Below are 21,228 nucleotides of genomic sequence, written 5' to 3' on the forward strand. Positions count from 1 at the left end.
CCAAACACAATGCACTTTTTGACAGACCAAACATAATGCACTTTCTGACAGACCAAACATAATGCACTTTCTGATTGACCAAACACAATGCACTTTTTGGCTGAATGAACATAATGCACATTTTAACTGATCAAACATAAAACTCTGTGGTGGTGAAAATTATGCTAAAACTTTTACATCACTGCGACTTCCTGACTCCGTAAAGGAATGTCACAAACTACTACATTTATGACTAATGTAGGACAAATATTTTCAAAACAAGGTCAAAAGGATATTACAGTGAAGTGTTTGAGAATGTAAGGACATGTTAAGTATTATTTTTGCTATTCACAATATGTTTCACGAGCTGTGCTGATGCACTGTTACACAGGGAAAACTCAATTTACAGTGTAAGAATACAATTAAAGTCCTCAAGTCAAAAAGTGCAAGAATCTTATTATTACAAAAATAATATGTATCAACTAATAAAAAGTGATTAATAAAGATCATTGGGTAAAAAACTCAAGACACACTTGACAGACATAAAGCTACAAATTGTGGCTGCTTTCTTGACAAACCTGTTTGTTGATACAGTCTTCTATGTAACTCATACAACTCCTTAAAGATGAACCCTCCAGAAGACCTGCAAAACAAACAAAAATTCAACAATGGGACTTTATTAACAAGGTCTTACTAATATGTTTCATTAAAATTATTTTAATAAATATACAAGTAAAGCTCTCTGTACATTTATAACAGTGTCTATGAACAACGTTCACACCATGTGTCTTCCTTCTGCATTTTTTTGCACTTTAAGCCCAGAATCTCACCTAATATTCATTGTTTACTCTTCTCCCGTCCCAGATTAAACACGGAAGTAATGAATGCTATTTTCCTGCTTATATCTCCATAAATTACTATATGTTGTTGACAAGGACGTGTTTCATGACACTATAACATCATTTAATATTTTATATCGTGTCATTCAACACAACCAATACATTCATGCAAGTCAAGAATTAAATTATGAATGAAGTAAATGAAGCTGAAGAAAGAATAAAAAATGCACTTGTATATAATTTAAATATCTGTAACATTTTATGTTTGTAAAGCACTAATAATAAATCTGGTTAATGAAACTTACTATAAAGTACAGTTTATAATAAACAGTTTAATGTTGCTTACTTGTTGTCATGTATTTGACCTGAAGGCTTGATGGCCACAGCTCATCCACTCAAAATATCAGAAAGTACACATACAGTAAGCAATAAACACAGTAAAACCGATCATTAAAGACCACTGCTATAAAACTCTACCTATCCTGAGAGACCCAATTCTCAATGCACTAATTACTAATGTAGAGTTAGGACCTATCATAAGAGACCATACATTTTTGGCAGGAGTCATCTCCCTCGAGAGAGGTTCTATGCCTCTATGGTATTGTTTGAAGACAGACTGTGAAATACATGAAGTGAATCCAAGAAAACAAACTGGAAATCATTGCCTTTCTTGAACTAAACAAACCTGATGCATGATGGACAACATAAAATGATTCTTGCCTGTTAAATGCCGCAAAAATGCACTAAAGGGAAGTCAATGTTAATTCCTTAAGCTGATTCTGAACATCCAGGACTGAATGTCAAATAAAAAATGTGGAAATATGTATCAGTGTATGTCTGAATTAGCGATTTAAAAGAAAACTTCAACTTAGAGAAACTGTGAAAGCCTTTCCTCCATCAACAAATCTGCTAATGTGAACAATCACACATAGAAAACAAGTACATGCAATAGGACATATCATATTATGGAATGAACACCATGCCAAGCTATAACATAAACGTCATTTCCCAACAAAATATTTTAAAATGTTAGGAAATAAATCAAGTCAGCTGCAATGATAACTTGCCCACAAATGGAGTTTTCAATACCAAGAACTTAATGAAATTAATAATTATCATCCAACACTTGACAGTACATTTTTATTTAATGCTACATTGTTGTGTGTTGTTATAGATCCTATTCCCTAGACTGCTTTTACTATGGCTTTTATTATAGTCAATCTTAACAACTTTTCTATTCCAAACTTACTATGTTCAGTCTGAATGTACTCCTCAAAATCTGCCTTAGTTTTCTTTTCTATAATCCGTTCACAGGCTCCAATATCTGCATGAAAAACAAAAATACATAAGATATGTCTCAAATGTAATAATTTTTTATAAAATATTCAATTCCAAAATGCATAAATTACATGTTGACAGCTAAACAACAACAGAAATATTGTTGCTGAATGACCTCGTCTTAAATGGGTAAGTGAGTGATTTGGGGTTTTAACAATGCTTCAGTCATATCACTACAATGCCTGCAGTGTGGCAGTTTATAGTGATGTCTAGCATCATGGGTCATATGATAGTTTGTATATGAATGGAGATTTTGTTAATAAAATTCCAATTTTAAGATTAGTACGTGGAAACATATTTAGTTGTGTTCACATTCAATCTGAGAGGAATTAGTTATTTAAATTATTCACAGGAATTACAAAGTGATCATTGGCTTTTCGGATTAAAATATTTTGTGGGATAATCAAGGACTTGAAAAACACTCTGGATTATATTGCTATGCTATAAAAAGACATTCAAGATTTTAGGAATTAATTAATTAATTAATTAATTAATTTGAAACATTTTATACTTCTGGAGTTGTTGGGATTTTATTCACAACAGTTTTTCTTAAATTTTCATTCCAGGGAAAGTTGATTTTACTTAACTTCTTGGATTTACTTCTTTCTGTAACACACTCTAAAACCTAGAGTCATAACAGAGGTATGTAATGCAGACTCATCTATTGTGTGGGCACCATTTTTCTTTTTTCAGAAACAGTGACCTTGCCCTTTTTCATTTTGACCCCAAAATCAATATGGTTTTTCCTAAACTATTGTTCAAGCCATCTATAAAGTTTGATAATTGTAGATGACGCAGAACTGAGGTCATTGGGCAAAAAAGGAAATGTTACTGGACAGAGACAGAAAACCTGGTCTTAGCAAAATATGTTCCACCAAAAGGTGGGCATATAAAAACACAAGGAACCAGTTTCGAAAATTATGGTTTGTGGTTGAAGGCAGATTAACAAGTGCTTAAGTTCAGTTAATTTTCTCATCTAGAAATGACAGATATTAGCTTATATGCAGTTAACTTGTTACATAATACTGGACTGATGAAGTCAGCATGCAACACGTATTAATAATGATTAAAAACAACAAGGATACAATAAAAAGAAATTACTCACGATAACTCAAATTTTGTTTTTCCTGCTTCAAATTTTTCAAGTCGTTGGCAACAAAATCCTTCATTTCTACGACTGAACTCAGCCCATGCCTTTTCTGAGTAAGAAATAAATATTTGAAGAAAACACTGTGGCACAATCACAAACAAAACATTTTAGGTCCATAAAGAACCATAACTGCATCGATACTGGGCACATCGGACAAAACTAGCTCAAGTCAGGCACCTTTTTGCTCTTTTTTTTATGTATTGTAATTTTTTTAAAAGAAGAATTTTCCATCACATTTAAAGCTGTATTCCTTCCCAAAACTGATCTGCTAACTAATCTGACAGTCATGTTCTTTGCAGGTGTGAATGCCTTGTTGCACTATTCAGCACCCCATAGCATAAAGTTACCTAAATATGATACAATAGTGAACTATAATAAACATGCGTCTACTACAGCAACTAGACTTGTTGCATAACAATTACTTTCAAAAGATGTCAAATGAATGAAAATATTTGCAAAGACCGGAAGAAAAATGCTACAGTCTTGAACGGCATGATTTAGCCTGCAATTCCAGCACTCACTGGTGTGACAAAATAACCTGCCAATACATTTAATTAGGAAACAGAACCATTTACTTTAACACTGAACAATGAATAATTTTATAAATATAGAAGTTACATTCCTTTACAAATCAATAATATTAAAATAATTTCAATCAGAATTACTTCGGTAGGTCTAAGGATGATAAATACCTTTTGATACTGTGTTAAATGGAAGAAAAACTCATATTTATTAAGGGTAGACAGGTGAGAAATTTTAATTCTGTACATACTGTACTTACATCTGACAAAGTCTGAAGCTCTTTGGCTTTGGTCTTAAGTAAATCAAAGACATTGGTAAAGTGTCTGTTCCTGATGTCATCATATAGCTGGAAAAAAAGATCTATGAACATTCAAAAAACAGAATGAATCTTAAAACACAACATTTGACAGTGATTTTGTTCCTGCACTTGACTTGATATTCAAAAGCCTAAAACAAATTAAAAGACAAAATGACAAAAGAGATCAGCTGTAAACAATATAGCATTTACAAACAAACGACACTAGAGTTGATCCAAATGCTATGTTTCACACATCATAATGTATATCCAATTGCTATATTTCACACATCATAATGTGTATCCAAATGCTATATTTCACACATCATAATGTGTATCCAAATGCTATGTTTCACACATCATAAAGTGTATCCAAATGCTATATTTCACACATCATAATGTGTATCCAAATGCTATGTTTCACACATCATAATGTGTATCCAAATGCTATATTTCACACATGATATTGTGTATCCAAATGCTGTATTTCACACATCATAATGTGTATCCAAATGCTATATTTCACCCATCATACTGTGTATCCAAATGCTATGTTTCACACATCATAATGTGTATCCAAATGCTATATTTCACACATCATGTGTATCCAAATGCTATATTTCACACATCATAATGTGTATTCAAATGCTATATTTCACACATCATAATGTGTATCCAAATGCTATATTTCACACATCATAATGTGTATCCAAATGCTATATTTCACACATCATGTGTATCCAAATGCTATATTTCACACATCATGATGTGTATCCAAATGCTATATTTCACACATCATAATGTGTATCCAAATGCTATATTTCACACGTCGTAATGTGTATCCAAATGCTATGTTTCACACATCATGTGTATCCAAATGCTATATTTCACACATCATAATGTGTATCCAGATGCTATATTTCACACATCATAATGTGTATCCAAATGCTATATTTCACACATAATATGTATCCAAATGCTATATTTCACACATGATATTGTGTATCCAAATGCTATATTTCACAAATTATGTGTATCCAAATACTATATTTCACACTTGATATTGTGTATCCAAATGTTATATTTCACACATCATAATGTGTATCCAAATGCTATATTTCACACATCATAATGTGTATCCAAATGTTATATTTCACAGATCATAATGTGTATCCAAATGCTATATTTCACACATGATATTGTGTATCCAAATGTTATATTTCACACATCATAATGTGTATCCAAATGCTATATTTCACACATCATGTGTATCCAAATGTTATATTTCACACATCATAATGTGTATCTAGATGTTACATTTCACACATCATAATGTGTATCTAGATGTAATATTTCACACATCATAATGTGTATCTAAATGTTATATTTCACACATCAAAATGTGTATCACGATGTTATATTTCACACATCATAATGTGTATCCAAATGCTATATTTCACACATTATTTTGTGTATCTAGATGTTATATTTCACACATCATAATGTGTATCTAGATGTTATATTTAACACATCATAATGTGTATCCAGATGTTATATTTCACACATCATAATGTGTATCCAGAAGTTATATTTCACACATCATAATGTGTATCCATAAGTTGTATTTCACACATCATACTGTGTATCCAAATGCTATATTTCACACATCATAACATGTATCTAGATGTTATATTTCACACATCATACTGTGTATCCAAATGCTATATTTCACACATCATAATGTGTATCCTGATGTTATATTTCACACATCATAATGTGTATCCAGATGTTATATTTCACACATCATACTGTGTATCCAAATGTTAAATTTCACACATCATACTGTGTATCCAGATGTTATATTTCACACATCATAATGTGTATCTAGATGTTATATTTCACACATCATACTGTGTATCCAAATGCTATATTTCCCACATCATAATATGTATCAAAATATTATATTTCACACATCATAATGTGTATCCAAATGCTATATTTCATACATCATAATGTGTATCAAGATGTTATATTTCACGCATCATACTGAAAGGTACCTCTCAAGTGCTTTTCAAGCATAGTCTTGTCCATTATGGCTGACAAAGTGCAAAGATTTTTTTTTACAAAACAAGGAAAATAATAATAAAAAAGGTAACATGTTATTTATTTTGTACTATGATATAGGTAGCAACAGATTAATACTTTCTTGCAGTTTTTGCAAATTTTGACATTTTTGCTCTGTATACGACACTAATTTTGATTGAAAGCTGGAAATCAAGTTAAAAGTCAACATCACTGTTTGATGCTAAGTAATAATCAAGCTGAGTGTCAAACATTGCTGTTTGGTTTGCTAAAGTACAATACATAGAATTTGCTGTAGACATCAGACTTTCAGGAATATGACTGAGTGTGGTCTTTAGGCAAGTGAAAAGGTTTAAAGACTTATGGTGGGTTGGGTGGAGACTACCGCAAGGGAGCAGATAACAACTGCTACTAACATCTAACAGTAATGCAGAGATACTGCCAAAAGTTTTCTTGTGAGGGGCAGGTTCCCCACACCCATCTCAATACAAGGGAATCATGAGGAGTGAAGAGGTGGGGAAACACTGACAAATGACAGCTTATTGGTGACAACATGTTATATAAGGTATATGTATGTCTAATTTATGACAAGCATTTTATGACTTTGAATCACTTCTCTGACAACTATTATGTAAGGTATCTGCACACCTAATTCAGTTTGCTCAGCTTGTAAATATTCTCCATCTTTTCTCATCACATTTCTTCAAAGCCTTATACTGGATCCTCTCATATCTGTATAGTCATCCATTTATTTACTGTTTCAAATGTTGACCTATTCTCAGGTTTAAGAGCTGAATCTCCTCCCACAATCAGTTTATTATGTTTATCTTAATGTTATGTATATTTAATTTGTATTATTTGTTGGTTTTTCTTAATGATTGTATGTACATCCGTATTTTGTATTTGACCTTGTCAAAAACCAAGTTACCAGTTATATTGAAAACAATATAATACAGAGCTAATATTTCTATAAGATCAAAGATTAAATATTAGATCATTATTAAGAGTAAACATATTTGCTCTGATAGGAGTTTAAAAAATGGTCTTGATTCTGACCTTAGAAACTTCCAGATTGGAAGTTTTCTACATGTTGTCAGAAATGGTGATTGCGACCTCAGAATTACTCATTCCTGCCATAGCATCTGAAGCAGAATCAGTCTAATTGTTGTTTTCAGTTTTTAGTTTGGGTGCATTTATTTATTTAAATTATTCAAATTATTACTCACTGAAATTGTAAAGTGCTCAATATTCTTGGACTGAAACATTGATTTGGAATTATAGTGAATTCAGACTAGTACATTTTGGATTATATTACATCAAAAGACTTAGTACATCAACACACTCCAGACCACTGTCACATTGGCAAAATTGAGACTACAGGCACATCAGTTCATTCAATATCAGAATTTATTTTTGGAATACCACTGGAATTCAGTTGGAACTTATACATTTAGACTTGTGAGAGAACTTGTAGGACTATTTGGGGTTTAATTAACAATACTGTAAGTTCTTTTTAAATTTTCACTTTGTATTCAAGGGAGATAAATTGTTTGTTGAAATTTACAAAACTTGTTGGTTTTCGCTCTTTTCTGTTGCTTAGTTTAATAAGAGTAAGTTTCATAATTAATGCATGTTGTTTCTGGGATGTTTCTGTCCATGGATTATATTTCTTGCAAGACCTATATAATGAGATGCAGGCTTTCTTTGTATCCAATGCTTTCTGTGCTATGTTTGGTGAGCAATTAACAATCATACCATTACTCCTCCACAGTTTCATCTTTGGCAGATGGTCATTCCATCTTACTCACTTTCCTAATGATCCCAGTTATATTCTCTTTAGACACATCTCACTGCTAGCATCCTTTTCATATTTTCTGTTTTCCTGATCCATGGATCAATTTGCTTTACCACTCCGGGAGGCAATTCAATCGGAAACCCTTGATAGCATGTGCAATATGACTTTAAGTGCATTTATTCAAAAATTATTCTCCATCAGTACAAGATCACGAACTAAAGACAAAATGTGTTAACAAAAAGTCATTATCAAAATATAAAGATGAGAATACGTCACTGTAACTTAAACTTACTGATTCAAAGTAAGTTTGGTTTAAATGTACTCATTTGGTGCCATGTGCCATGCTTCAGTCCATAAAGAAAGAAATGCATACTTATCATCCTTTGTTGATGCTATAAAGTCCTGACTTGTTGCCTTTCATTTCATGATCTTTCTCAAACTTTCTCAAAGGAATAAGAGCACTATGATAACATGATTTTTAACCAGTCTTGCAGCGCAAGCAGTTAAATGCTTTCACAAATGGATCCCATACCTTACAAGAATATAGAGTTGTTTAAGTTGCAGTTCATCAATATAACATTTTATTTTAATGAAAAATTGGAATCTGACAGAAGTAATCATGTTGGCATAACCTGAGGTTAAAATTATGAATGATTCTACTTCTGCCAAAATCAGACATTTTAGCATCCCTGAAGCCATGCTGCAGATTTCACATTTCAGCACGAGAAATGAGGCTATCTAAGAACACAAGACAAGTGACCCAAGTGGAATTAAGATCCCCCACCTGGCTGACATCTACTGTAAGGTCATAACAACAGGGGTGAAAGGATGCATCTGTGCTAAATTCAATTCATGATACACAGCTTGTGATATGATACCTATCAATACACTTGATGGTCTTTCCATCTTTGAAAGGTAGGTGGTGCCCCTTTATTTATGTTGGCATACTAGTTGTATTTCCAGTATACAGATTACAGAGAGAGATATAGTTATCATATATTTATATCCAATTCTCATTGATCACAAGAAAACAAAAATACTTTCAAACTACCTGTTGGTTATCACTGAGTTTTTATTCATCATTTTAGGCCATTTAATGGTGGTTCCATTTAACTCACTTTAGTCACCAGGCCCTTTGTTTTGCACTGCATGAATGCTTTGAAACATCTAATTACCAATTTCATGTTTAACTTAAACTTGGAAGACATTACAATGTTATCTTCAAAACCTGGACATGGGAATGAGGATGAATACCACCAAAATCTATCATAGTGTACTTCCTGCAGATGCAAAAGACTGCTGTGGCCACAGGTACTTGTATTTGTTAGAGAAGAAGGAAAACTATTGACAACACCCAGTCCTATTCTATAATTGTTAAAAAAAAATTTACACAAGGTGATAAACTTCAGCTTTGAAATCTACCCCCTTGCTGATTCTGTGGTAATTTTATTTATTCAATCAGTACCTTCATTCACTGGATAAATATCTCTGCATAAAATGAGAAATTCCAAATGTGTTCCCCATGTACAACTTAAGGCGATGCTGCCAAGATTTTGTCTTAAGGGGGACTTCACCCATTGTCACCAAAAGAAGGGGAAAGTAGAAAAAAAGGAGGGTTCAATATTTACCTAAGACTTGAATACTCCATTTTTTTAGAGCTCTAATCTTTAAAAACTCTCACCACTAGTCGTATAGGTATTAATCTGTTAATTATTTCTGAGCATACTCTGTTCCTTATCTGTGTATGAATATTGTTTTGTGCTTCCTTCTGAAAGGGTATATACATAGCTACCTTTGTCAGTTTGAAGATGTTGGGAAACTGATCTTTGTGGCTGTTATGTACAATTTTCCAGAACTCACAGATATTACCTTTTGGTTACATCCGCTCCAAAATAGCATTTTTCACTAACACAAACTAACTTCTTGAATCAGTAATTTACTGACTACTATGCCAGATTTCTTATCTGTTCCATGATGCTATATTAGATATTTTAGTTAATGCCATAGTCTGCTTGCGCAGACAGAGGTATTCAAATAAATATCTTCACTTCTTGATTTAATTTTTTCCATCCTTACTTATTCAGTTTATCTTGACCCTGATATGGATATATGGTTTTACAGCATCTGATTCGCAGGGCTAAACTGATTGATAAAAAAAATGAAAATTGCATTTACTTTTAAATTGTTTGTATTTTCATTAGGCTGAGTATTCTGCCCTTTCTACATTTAATTTTGAAATACTGCTGAAAAGGAGACTGACCATCATGCTCTCCATTTTTGTCCATCCAACACGTATATCTGACTCGAATTAATACCATTTCTGGGCTCAAAATCACTCACTGGTATCTCCATTACCACTTTCCCAGTTCCATTAATCCACCTTTAATTATTATTGTCATCATCACTATCACCAGCCAGTATTTGGAAAATAAAAACGTAATGAACAACGCCGGGATTCAGACATTTTGGGTTTTCTAGGTGGCCTGTATTTTATGCATGTATTTGTAAAACTTCCTTCATGGAGGGTTCAAACTATGACAAAATGCTTATTCCAGGGCACAATGTGCTAATTAAATTTAGTTTAACAACCATTTTTGTCATGTTTGAATACTCCAGATGTGTAAACTCTTGCCTACCTGAAAGTCATGACACGACAAGAATGGTTAAATAAAAATTGTATGCTTCGCCAAGTACATTTTCATATGCGGGACTTTCAATTAATTTGTGGGAGTTCTCACACAAAATTGTTCTCCAAGTGTGCAAATTTGTATATATTTTGCATGATTCATGCAATTGCCCTAACAGCATCTATATTTAAGTACTTTACATATCAATGACTTTAGAGTGAAGTTTCTCTGTCGCTTTCCAGGTACTTCCCGTCTGTCACTCGGGGAATAAGCTACACCGATTCCTGATTGGTAGCTATTATTTAACCTGAACCAGAACATGCAGTTACCACCAATAAGATTTGAACATAAAATATTTCACAGTGTGACACACCGGCAGTGAAGCGTTCAAATCAACCAAAGTAGATAAGATTAAAATAACTGTAGAAACTTCGGAATCTATCCTTTATGCTGAACGTGCTGCTGGATTAAGATAATTAGCATGGAAAGGGGTGGGTGGGTGCAGATTACGAACCATGACACTTTGTTTCAATTTGCAGATGACGAGCAAGCACTCTCAATAGCCTTTTTCGTTTTTACTAATAAAAATGAGTGCCTCGGGCTGCAATTGTTGTTTCAGATGAATTCTATACTTAAAGAATAAGAAGGCAAACAAATAATAATTATTCATAATTGCTGAAGACTAAAATAACATATATGAAAGTATTGTTTTGTATTGATATGTGTATCGTTCAAGCAAAAGTATCGATGCACTGATATATCAATGAATCATTTCACCCCAACATAACAAGCAGTATGGCTATAGTTTGATGGTGGATAAACATCATTTGTATAAAACTGAATGACCCTCAGACCAGACTGCTTTCTGCCAAATCTGAATAAAATATATCAGGTGGTTTCTGAGTATTTGAAAGTTGAAAAGAATACATAATGATGGATGACATACACTTCACACAAATCCAAGCCTTAAAGTCATGTGAGCAAAGACAAAACTCTCAGTTGAATCTAGATAAAAATTACACCAGTTGCTTCCCATAACAAATGATCTGGGGTCCACATGAAGTGTTCATTATAATGAAGCATTTGTTGCAACAAAACAAAAAGGCTTTTTATAGGATCTAATGTGGGCATTCATATATAACAACATTTATAACAACAATGTTCACTATAGCAAGTTCACTGTTCACTGAACAACCAGCACTTGATATTGACAAATATGTAAGATTTAGACATATGCTAAACTATATGTTTATCTCACCATAATTTTTAAAATATGGACCTTAAATTCATAAAAGAATTTAACATTTCAACTTGTACTGTACAGTGAATTATATACAGTTTATTTTGAAATGGTTTTACAAAGGCATGTGCATATAAAGACCAAATTGTAGGAATAAAAAGATAATAATGATTTGATGATGTTTATGGGACTTTTTTGGCAAAACATTAAATACAGGCAGTTTAACTGGTGGAGGAAGAACCAGGAAACACCAGGGCAGAACCAGTGACCCATAGGAAGCTATCGGTAATTTACTCACATACCCTCATTGGCTATTCCCAAGACTCAAACCCACACAGACACAGGTGAGATAGCATTGACTGGTAAAGGATAGTGCTTTAGAGTACTAGGCCACCCAAGGCCCTGAAATAATGATTTGTGTGTGTGTGATTTTGATTTTTAACACAGCTTTAACAATTTTTCACTCGTATCACAATGGTGTATGCAGTGTGGCAGTTTATAGTGGTGTCAAGCACTGGGGCATCATGCTGCAGACATGTAGCATCATGTCCCACCCAGTCACATTATCCTGACACCAGACCGACCACTCCTAACAATAACCTCATAATGCTGAGCACCTAGCGAGGCAGCTGTTAGTACCATTTTATAAGTCTTTGATATGACTTGGCTGGGGTTCAAACCCGCAACCTCCTGCATATGAGGCGGACGTTCTAACCACCAGGCCACCGGAGCAGTCCAATAATAATTTGAACATTATCAATAAATCTGTCCCATTACAGACTTACAACAAAAGTTACAAATACTTCCTTGCATATCATGTCCCAGGACAATATAAACAATAGAATGTACCATATATACTTGCTTATAAGTCAAGTCTAAATGAAAAATGCACAGACCCAACTCTGCCATTGCATAATGCACTAGCAAATCTAGGTCTATGCAAACTGTTATGGGTAATCAACAGAACAAACTAAATAGATCCTGAACTGCTGGCACGTCATGCAAGAGTAGCGCTGCGTCAACCTTGTTTGCAGTTGGACTTGACTTATAAGCAAGTATATATGTACAAAACTTGACTTATAAGCAAGTATAAATGTACAAAACTTGACTTACAAGTACATGTATATATGTACAAAACTTGACTTATAAGCAAGTATATATGTACAATACTTGACTTATAAGCAAGTATATATGTACAAAACTTAACCTTTTTGCAGAATAAAAACAGTTTCTGAGAAATATGCCAGTGACAATAAAAGTGCTAAGATTGCTGCAGCACATCATAATCTCTCTTACATCATTATGAAAGTGAACCAGAAATGTCTTTAATTTATAATGAACTAACCACATCTTTACTGGACAGAAGGATCTTGGCACCCTGTTCTTTGCCACTGATGTCTATATCAAATTCAATGAAACCTGAAAAGGCAGGAGAATGGTCAAAGGTTAAAACAGTTTTAGATGAAATAATTTAATGGCTGAATAATATATTTACATCATCTGACAGGTTATTAACATCATCTGACAGCTCATTTACATCTTTTAGCAGTTTATTTGCATCTTTTTGATAGCTTATTTACATCTTTTTGACAGCTTATTTACATCTTTTGACAGTTTATTTGCATCTTTTTGATAGCTTACTTACATCTTTTGGCAGTTTATTTACATCTTTTTAATAGCTTATTTACATCTTTTGGCAGTTTATTTGCATCTTTTTAATAGCTTATTTACGTCTTTTGACAGTTCATTTGCATCTTTTTGACAGCTTATTTACATCTTTGGGCAGTTTATTTGCATCTTTTTGATAGCTTATTTATATCTTTTGGCAGTTTATTTGCATCTTTTTGATAGCTTCTTTACATCTTTTGACAGCTTATTTACATCTTTTTGCATCTTTACACCTTTTGACAGGTCATGTACACCCTTCTGACAACTGTGAACTAGAAATTCATTTATGAAACATGAATGCCTCTTGTTAGCAACCTAAAGACAAAACATTAGCTAAAATGTGTATGGACAGTTTGACAGACTTGACAAGGTAACACTGCACACCTCATACACAACAGAGGTGAGCATATAAATATTTCTAAAACGTTTACCCTGTATAAGTACTGAAAAGATGAAAAAGTTTACCCAATATAAGTACTGTAAAGATGTAAAAGTTTACCATGTATAAGTACTGTAAAGAAGAAACAATCTATTCACTCTTTAAACTGTATGCTGTGGTTTAAAACACTATTGGGGAATTTTTACAGCCACTTACCTAACTCAATAATTAACTGAGAATGAATATTTGGCTTAAATGTACCCAAATACTACCCAATCATCTTACATGTAGCTCTTTATTAAAAAATGAATATTTAAAGTTAAGAAAATTAACAAAACTTACCACATTTAATGCCAAAAATATCATCTAGAAGTCCTTCATAGGTCACCTGAGTGCAAAGTGGGGTGACATAGTCTATATCTGCAACACATTTTTATGAAATACACATAGAAAACATTTTTATGACATACATATAGAACACATTTTATGACATACATATAGAACACATTTTTATGAAATACATATAGAACACATTTTTATGAAATACATATAGAACACATTTTATGACATGCATATAAAACACATTTTTATGAAATATATATAGAACACATTTTTATGAAATACATATAGAACACATTTTATGACATACATATAGAACACATTTTTATGAAATACATATAGAACACATTTTATGACATACATATAGAACACATTTTTATGACATGCATATATCACATTTTATGACATACATATAGAACACATTTTTATGACATAAATATACAACACATTTTTAAGACATACATATAGAACACATTTTTATGACATACATATAGAACACATTTTTATGACATAAATATACAACACATTTTTATGACATACATATAGAACACATTTTTATGACATGAATATAACACATTTTTATGACATACATATATAGCACACTTTTATCACATATACATATAACATTTTTATGACATAAATATACAAAGCTCTGAAATCGCTGAATGTAAGCTTCAGCAACCGACACTGAAATTACCATGTAATGGTGAATGTGAAATAACTGGCAACACAGGAAAAAGTAAAACGCATCAAATATTACAAATGCACTGATTACCACTGTTTATACCAATGTGTAAGTCAGATCCAACTGCAAACTACACAAACTATATCAGATTTCATTAATAAACATTGCTGCAAGCCATGGGAGACAATCCTCCAAGCCATGGGAGACAATCCTCCAAGCTCCTTTATCACGAGTGGCAGCTTATCAATAGATTTCCTCATTTTTCATGAATATGCTTCTCACTCTTGTGACCCAACAAATGACCTTTTGTGCTTTTCTGAATGAGGCAATCACTGTCTCTCTTTCAAAGACAATCAATAAAATGGTCACTTTCATTTATGTTTCAGAGATTGTTGCAATGTTTTGCTGATGATATATTTTTGTTTATGTAAACTCACAAAAACAAGGAAATATCCAAACAGGAAATCACAAATGACAAAGCAGCAGAGCTTGTGACAATGATCAATAAATAAAATGACAATGATCAATAAATAAAATGGGTCAAAGACCACATATTTTATAATACATTTCACAGTTAATGATATATGTTTGTCAGCATCAATGGAAATTTTGTGATGACATGTGCTGACTTTACTGAGTAAAAGAAATGTTTCAAAAGTAAATCAGGAAATTGGGGAAGGTTGTACAGTAAAATATAATGTTAAACTCTAGTCCAAACTTTAACATAAATAAATAATTTGTGATGGTAAAGAATGACAAATTTAAAGATCAAAATATTTCCTGCCAATTCTATGACAGACTTTAAGTTCACAAATTGTAATTTCACCTATTTTTAATCTTGTAAACAACTACTGAAAAACAAACTACAATATAAATCAATAATATTAAACATGACAGTAATCCATCAAAACCTGGGGTCTCAAACTCAAACCACCCTGAGGGCTGCATGAGGGCATTTATAATGGCCCAAGGGTGCACCACCTTTGTTATATCTCATGACACTTTGTGATGTCAATCATTTTGCAGGCCACAGGGGGACATACTGATATACACAATGGTGTACAGTTACATATACAAACAAGAGTACATAACAAGTAATATGGCTCACCTGACAGATATCTGCCTAATAAAAAGGTCAGTGACATGGTTTCTGTTTAAATTTCTTTCAATACTGGTGACTGTGTATGTCATGAAAACAAATGTTTCACTGTTTCTGTACCTTTACATCTTCAGCCATATTTGATGGCACATTAGTATCATTTGGCGCTTTCTGTCAAAGCTGGTCAGATTCTGTTAAGCAGAGTTTTTAAAATAAAGTTATGCAAAATCTGTTATATTATTAGAAGCAGTGGTCATATTTGACAGTAGATAAACATCATTTGTGTAAATAAGTTTTATTTTTTATTTTGTAATGGCAGTAATAATTAATCAAAGATCTGCATCATTTTTACAAACATATAAGCCTTTATACCTGCATGCTTTCAGTCAATTTGATCACATTCTGATTTTTGGCAGCAAATCATTTCAAGAATTTTCTATTTTGGCAAGGGTGGCCATATCTGAGGGTGCATCAGCATCATTTGTATAATCCTTGAAGCTTTTTGGTCAAATTTTACTGTGCAGTTTCTGTGAAGTCCATGAAAGTTTCTTTTCTCCATTTTTTTAGCAACAATTGCCACATTTGATGGCAAATTCGTGTCATTTATAAAACTGAAAGACCTTTTATGCCAGGAAGGTTTCTATCAAATTTGGTCAAATTCTGCCAAGTGGTTTTTTAAACAAAGCCATTTAAATTAGTCTATTTATAGCAATGATTGTGATATACGACATCAGAGTGGCATAATCTGTATAAAACCGACAGCCCTTTATGTCAGGATAATTTTTGTTTCAATAGGTCAAATTCTGTTCAGTAGTTGTTGTGAAGAAGTGACTTTTTTATCACAGGCTTTTCTGTTTTCAGTAATGGTGTTCATATTGAATAAGAGATTGGCATTCCAACCAAGTCTGATTAAAAACTGGCCCAGTGTTTTTTTTTTTTAAAGGAGTCCAAAATAGCAATGTTGATGAACAATGCATGACAGACAACTCAAGCTGAAGGCATGGCCATACCATAAGCTCACATGACCAAAAGGCCCAGTAAGCTAAAATTCATTCAAAATGAATCTGATATAGCTATATAGCCATTACACTGGCATTTACCTCTGTCAAACAAAATCAAATGTCCTATTTCCGATTTTGAATAATCTGGCTCCACTAATTTGTCTCCCTCCAGCTTTTTCAGCAGTTCAAAGCACATCTGTAATTGAAGACAGTCAAATAAACTGAAAACTGCTCCATTTTGCATTATTTGACAGTGGTGAAATGAAAATATTTACAGCGGTTCAAATTACATGCATGCCTGAGATTCCATTGCCAGAACGAGGCTAACTGAGCAAGCCGTAGCAAAAGCTGCTGAAGTTATGGATGCCATTAGTAATACTAGCATAAACACAGTACAGCATTGTTGTGTGTCCCATTGTATGACAGATTCACGATGTGATCTAACACTTCATTTTCATTTAATTCCAAAGAATCCTACATTGGAAAAGCAAATTTATAACTAAGATAAAAAGAAATGAAGGCCCACTCTTTCACGTGAGTATTCTAAATTATATCCATTTTTTAAACACAAGTTTAAATGAAGTTTTTCACTTTATTATTTATTTTCAAAATATGAATTAATGTTTTTTTTATATTTCAGTTTATTTAAAATACATTGAAAAAAGTTATGTTCCTACTGAATAGTACTATTTTAGTAAAAGCCTGAAATATTGCTTCTTAGTATTGTGTATTAGTCCTTTCATGCAACATGCTTTGTTTATTTGCACTGACTATGTTACAAAGTCAACAGTCATGTGTTCATTTTACAAAGGATGATTACAAGTCATGGTCATCATTACGAAAAAAGACTATGCCCTGAAGCAGCGCCATCAAAATTTGATTGGAGCAGTGAAAAAAATATCAAGGAGACCCTTAAAAGAAGTACTTGCTTCTGAAGAACCACTTAGTTTCTAAAAGATAATTAAGAATATGTTTTGTGAAATGAGAAGGAAATAAAAACAAGAAAATATTTTTTCAGATGCTGTTAAATCATGAATTTATTACAACAGTCATTGATATAATAATACACAAAAATTGATTGCAATATTTTAATGAAATAGTTCTTTAAAAACCACACTGTGGCCAGGTAATTTAAAAGAGGCATTATTACATCATAAGTAATTGCATATACAGCAGATTCCTGAAAAACGGGTGAAATATGTTAGTGTTTGGCTAACATTACAATGATATCAAATTGTTGGATTGTACAAGGATGCTTTTTTCATTTAACAGAACGGATGATGATGTAACTGGGACAGATCTGTTTGCCGACACAGAAGCCAAATCCATTAATGATGATCAAGAACAATCCTTATGTCAGCAAAGGACAGAAGAGTTGAATGAGAAACTTCTGCATAAATCGGAAGAATGCAAAAAAGACTGAAAAACCAGTTGCAAATAGAACATTTTTGCTTAAATAGATTTTCAAGTGACAACTCTCTTATATTATTCCATACAGGTTTTCCCTTGTTAAAGATAGTAATTGAAATAATAGTAATCAACCTTGTCTTGTTGCCAAACTGTTTGGTTGACATATATTATTCTATATGCTGGTCATTTTGACACCATATCAAAAGACCACACCACTGTAATCCTGGGACTGCAAGCTGTGTCAAACTTTCGTAATAGTACTTGCGATTTTTGTTCAGTTTCAGAATTCCATTTTGATCTTTTACCAGATAGTTGACCTCTATGACACTCCTAACTTGAGGAAACTTGATTTCTAACATACCGAAAGGTGGGATATTTTTGGGATTGTAAACTTTTCTGTCCAGACTTGCAGCAAACCAAGGACACCAGAAATTTACAATCACTCTGCAAGGATAGAGGTCAATTTGGGTTTCATTGTGTACTGCATAGGCTTTTGCTGTTTCAGGTTATGTTGCCAACCCTTGGCGCATAGCAACAGTTGTAATATTTCTTGCTGATTTTAATCTTCTAGCTAAGATGGTTGGATCCTTGCAGAGTCTGTAAATCTCTCCAACTCTGATGTAGTAATTCTATTTCTTCTGATCCTGTGCCGTAATGAATTCTGGCTTTGGAGTCTTGTTTGCTCTTCAAACTTCTTTATTTCACCCATGGTCATTTTTAAACCCTCTAAATGTATACTTTGTGGATTTGTTAATACTATCTGAAGAACATTCGTCATGTAATTATCATCATACATGTTTATAATACAGTGACTCTCTAGCTTTTGTTGGTAGCTTAGAACAGAACCACAAGGTACTAAACCAAATTGTTTGTGCCAATGCAGCAGAAGGTAATTCCAACGCTGGTAAGATTAACATGGAACTGTCAGCATTTTGTAGCTTGTAGAGTGTAGATTTTATCCCATGAGGTGTGGTATCATCGCTGAGCAAGTCCATTGTATTAGCATATCCTCTTATTTACTTAATTTGCACTGCTTTTCCTTTAAGTTTTTTCACCTCTTGGAGCATTCCAGGTTTGAGGCTGGGATGTTTTTGCTATATCTTCGAGAAGTGCCCTTTGTCCCAGCAGTTTGTATTTGGCTAGCTGGGAGAGTACACCAACGATATGTCCACATGATCCTGCTACTCCTATAGGGCAGAATGGAAATGTTGATGTAGCCTCAGATATTTCTTTAAATATGACCTGCAATGATTAAAATGTAACCATATGAAATGTCTATTTTTAAACTGATTTTTCCTGTTAAAAAATAAGCTTGTAAATTGTATGCTTCAAACAAACATGCATAATCAGACAGCCATCATGCTTAAAAATTCAAATAAATTACTTTAATCTGATGTAGTGTTTCATTTTCCCTCTGAGGTCTATAACACCTGTCTGTCACCTCAGATCCATTATGAACACGTCTCACTGTAATAATAATGATAATATTAATACCTACTCTACTCTCATTTTACCTATAACTCTTTCATTAAACTATTTTACAATTTATTTTGGTAAACTGGGTAACAGAAAACTGAGAACTGTTGAACATGTAGAAATCATCAATGCCATACATATTCTAGCCTTGATATTGCTTGGAGATCTGAAACTTGATCAAGTTATTTGGATTATTGTAAACAGCAATAATCTTTGGGGAAAATGACACCCTGTGGAGAGATATAATCTTGGGCAGATTGATCAGGATATAAACTGATGTAGGAAATCTCTTACAACATCACATTTTGTTTAGGGGAGGAGTGCTTATAGCTTTAACTGAGAGAATGAAAAGGAGTGCAAAGCAAATTTATCAATGAAACAATTATTTCTAACATAGTGTGGATGATAAGGGAAAGCACCACTTACCTTTTAGATCTTGGATGTATTCTTCACTGAAATACTTGAATCCCTTGTTATGGATTTCTCACCAAATGACTTCTTATTTACCCTGACATAAGCTTCAGCAAATGAAAAGGTAAGTGGTGGCATTAAATCTAAGTCTTTCTCACTGTAGGAAGTAGCCATTACATCACTATAGACGCTGTAGCAGCTGAGGCAGCTATGCTCAGTTAGCCTCGTTTTGAGTCAGGCATTAATATTCACGAGATAATATTAAGAGGGGTCTATATAACCCTACTGACCAGTTTTAATCTCTGCAGCAAACAATACAAAAGATTTCATGTAATCAAAAACAGACAATTAAAACTAAGCTTTTTTGTATCAGTGATTCTTGATTTCAGTATTTTATAAAACATCAGCCCATAATTGTTAATTAGTGCACATAGTGAGTACTTCAATTCAATGCCATATTGTAAAATTTTCATTTCTAAACCTCGAAAAGCATAACATAAATCACATTGGTAAGTGAAAAAAGAAATGATTGATTACATATATATAAGCATAATAAAATAATGAACACATATTTTTTCTGCATGTGTGTCTATTTAATGAATGACATATCCGAGTTATGCGTAAGATTTAGATTTTTAATGTAGCTTTAATGATTTTAGTCTTATTGCTATGATGTCTGCAGTGTGGCAGTTTTTAGCAATGACTATCACTAGGTCATCATGCCACAGACATGGAGAATCATGTCCCACCCAGTCACATTATCCTGACACCAGGAAGATCAGTCCTAAGACTAACCACTTAATGCTTCGTGCCAAACAAGGCAGCTGCTAGTACCATTTGGTATGACTAGGCCGGGGTTAAAACTCATGAACTACTGCATCCGAGGTGGATAC

General features: G+C 33.0%; 1 protein-coding gene across 1 annotated transcript in view; it reads right to left on the bottom strand.

Annotated features, from left to right (window-relative positions):
• LOC149802092 (vacuolar protein sorting-associated protein 33B-like) overlaps positions 1–21,228 on the bottom strand; it is an 88,969-nt gene that overhangs the window by 32,155 nt on the left and 35,586 nt on the right. Inside the window, exons 7-13 of the mRNA XM_089956490.1 lie at positions 17,138–17,234; positions 14,257–14,334; positions 13,213–13,286; positions 4,088–4,174; positions 3,262–3,355; positions 2,068–2,142; positions 558–622 (exon numbers count right to left, since the gene is read on the bottom strand). Coding sequence (XP_089812616.1) covers positions 558–622; positions 2,068–2,142; positions 3,262–3,355; positions 4,088–4,174; positions 13,213–13,286; positions 14,257–14,334; positions 17,138–17,234 — 570 coding nt within the window. The remainder of the gene's footprint in view (positions 1–557; positions 623–2,067; positions 2,143–3,261; positions 3,356–4,087; positions 4,175–13,212; positions 13,287–14,256; positions 14,335–17,137; positions 17,235–21,228) is intronic.

This window comes from Sinohyriopsis cumingii, chromosome 4, assembly GCF_028554795.1.
Source record: "Sinohyriopsis cumingii isolate HCF-2022 chromosome 4, ASM2855479v2, whole genome shotgun sequence".
NCBI lineage: Eukaryota > Metazoa > Mollusca > Bivalvia > Unionida > Unionidae > Sinohyriopsis > Sinohyriopsis cumingii.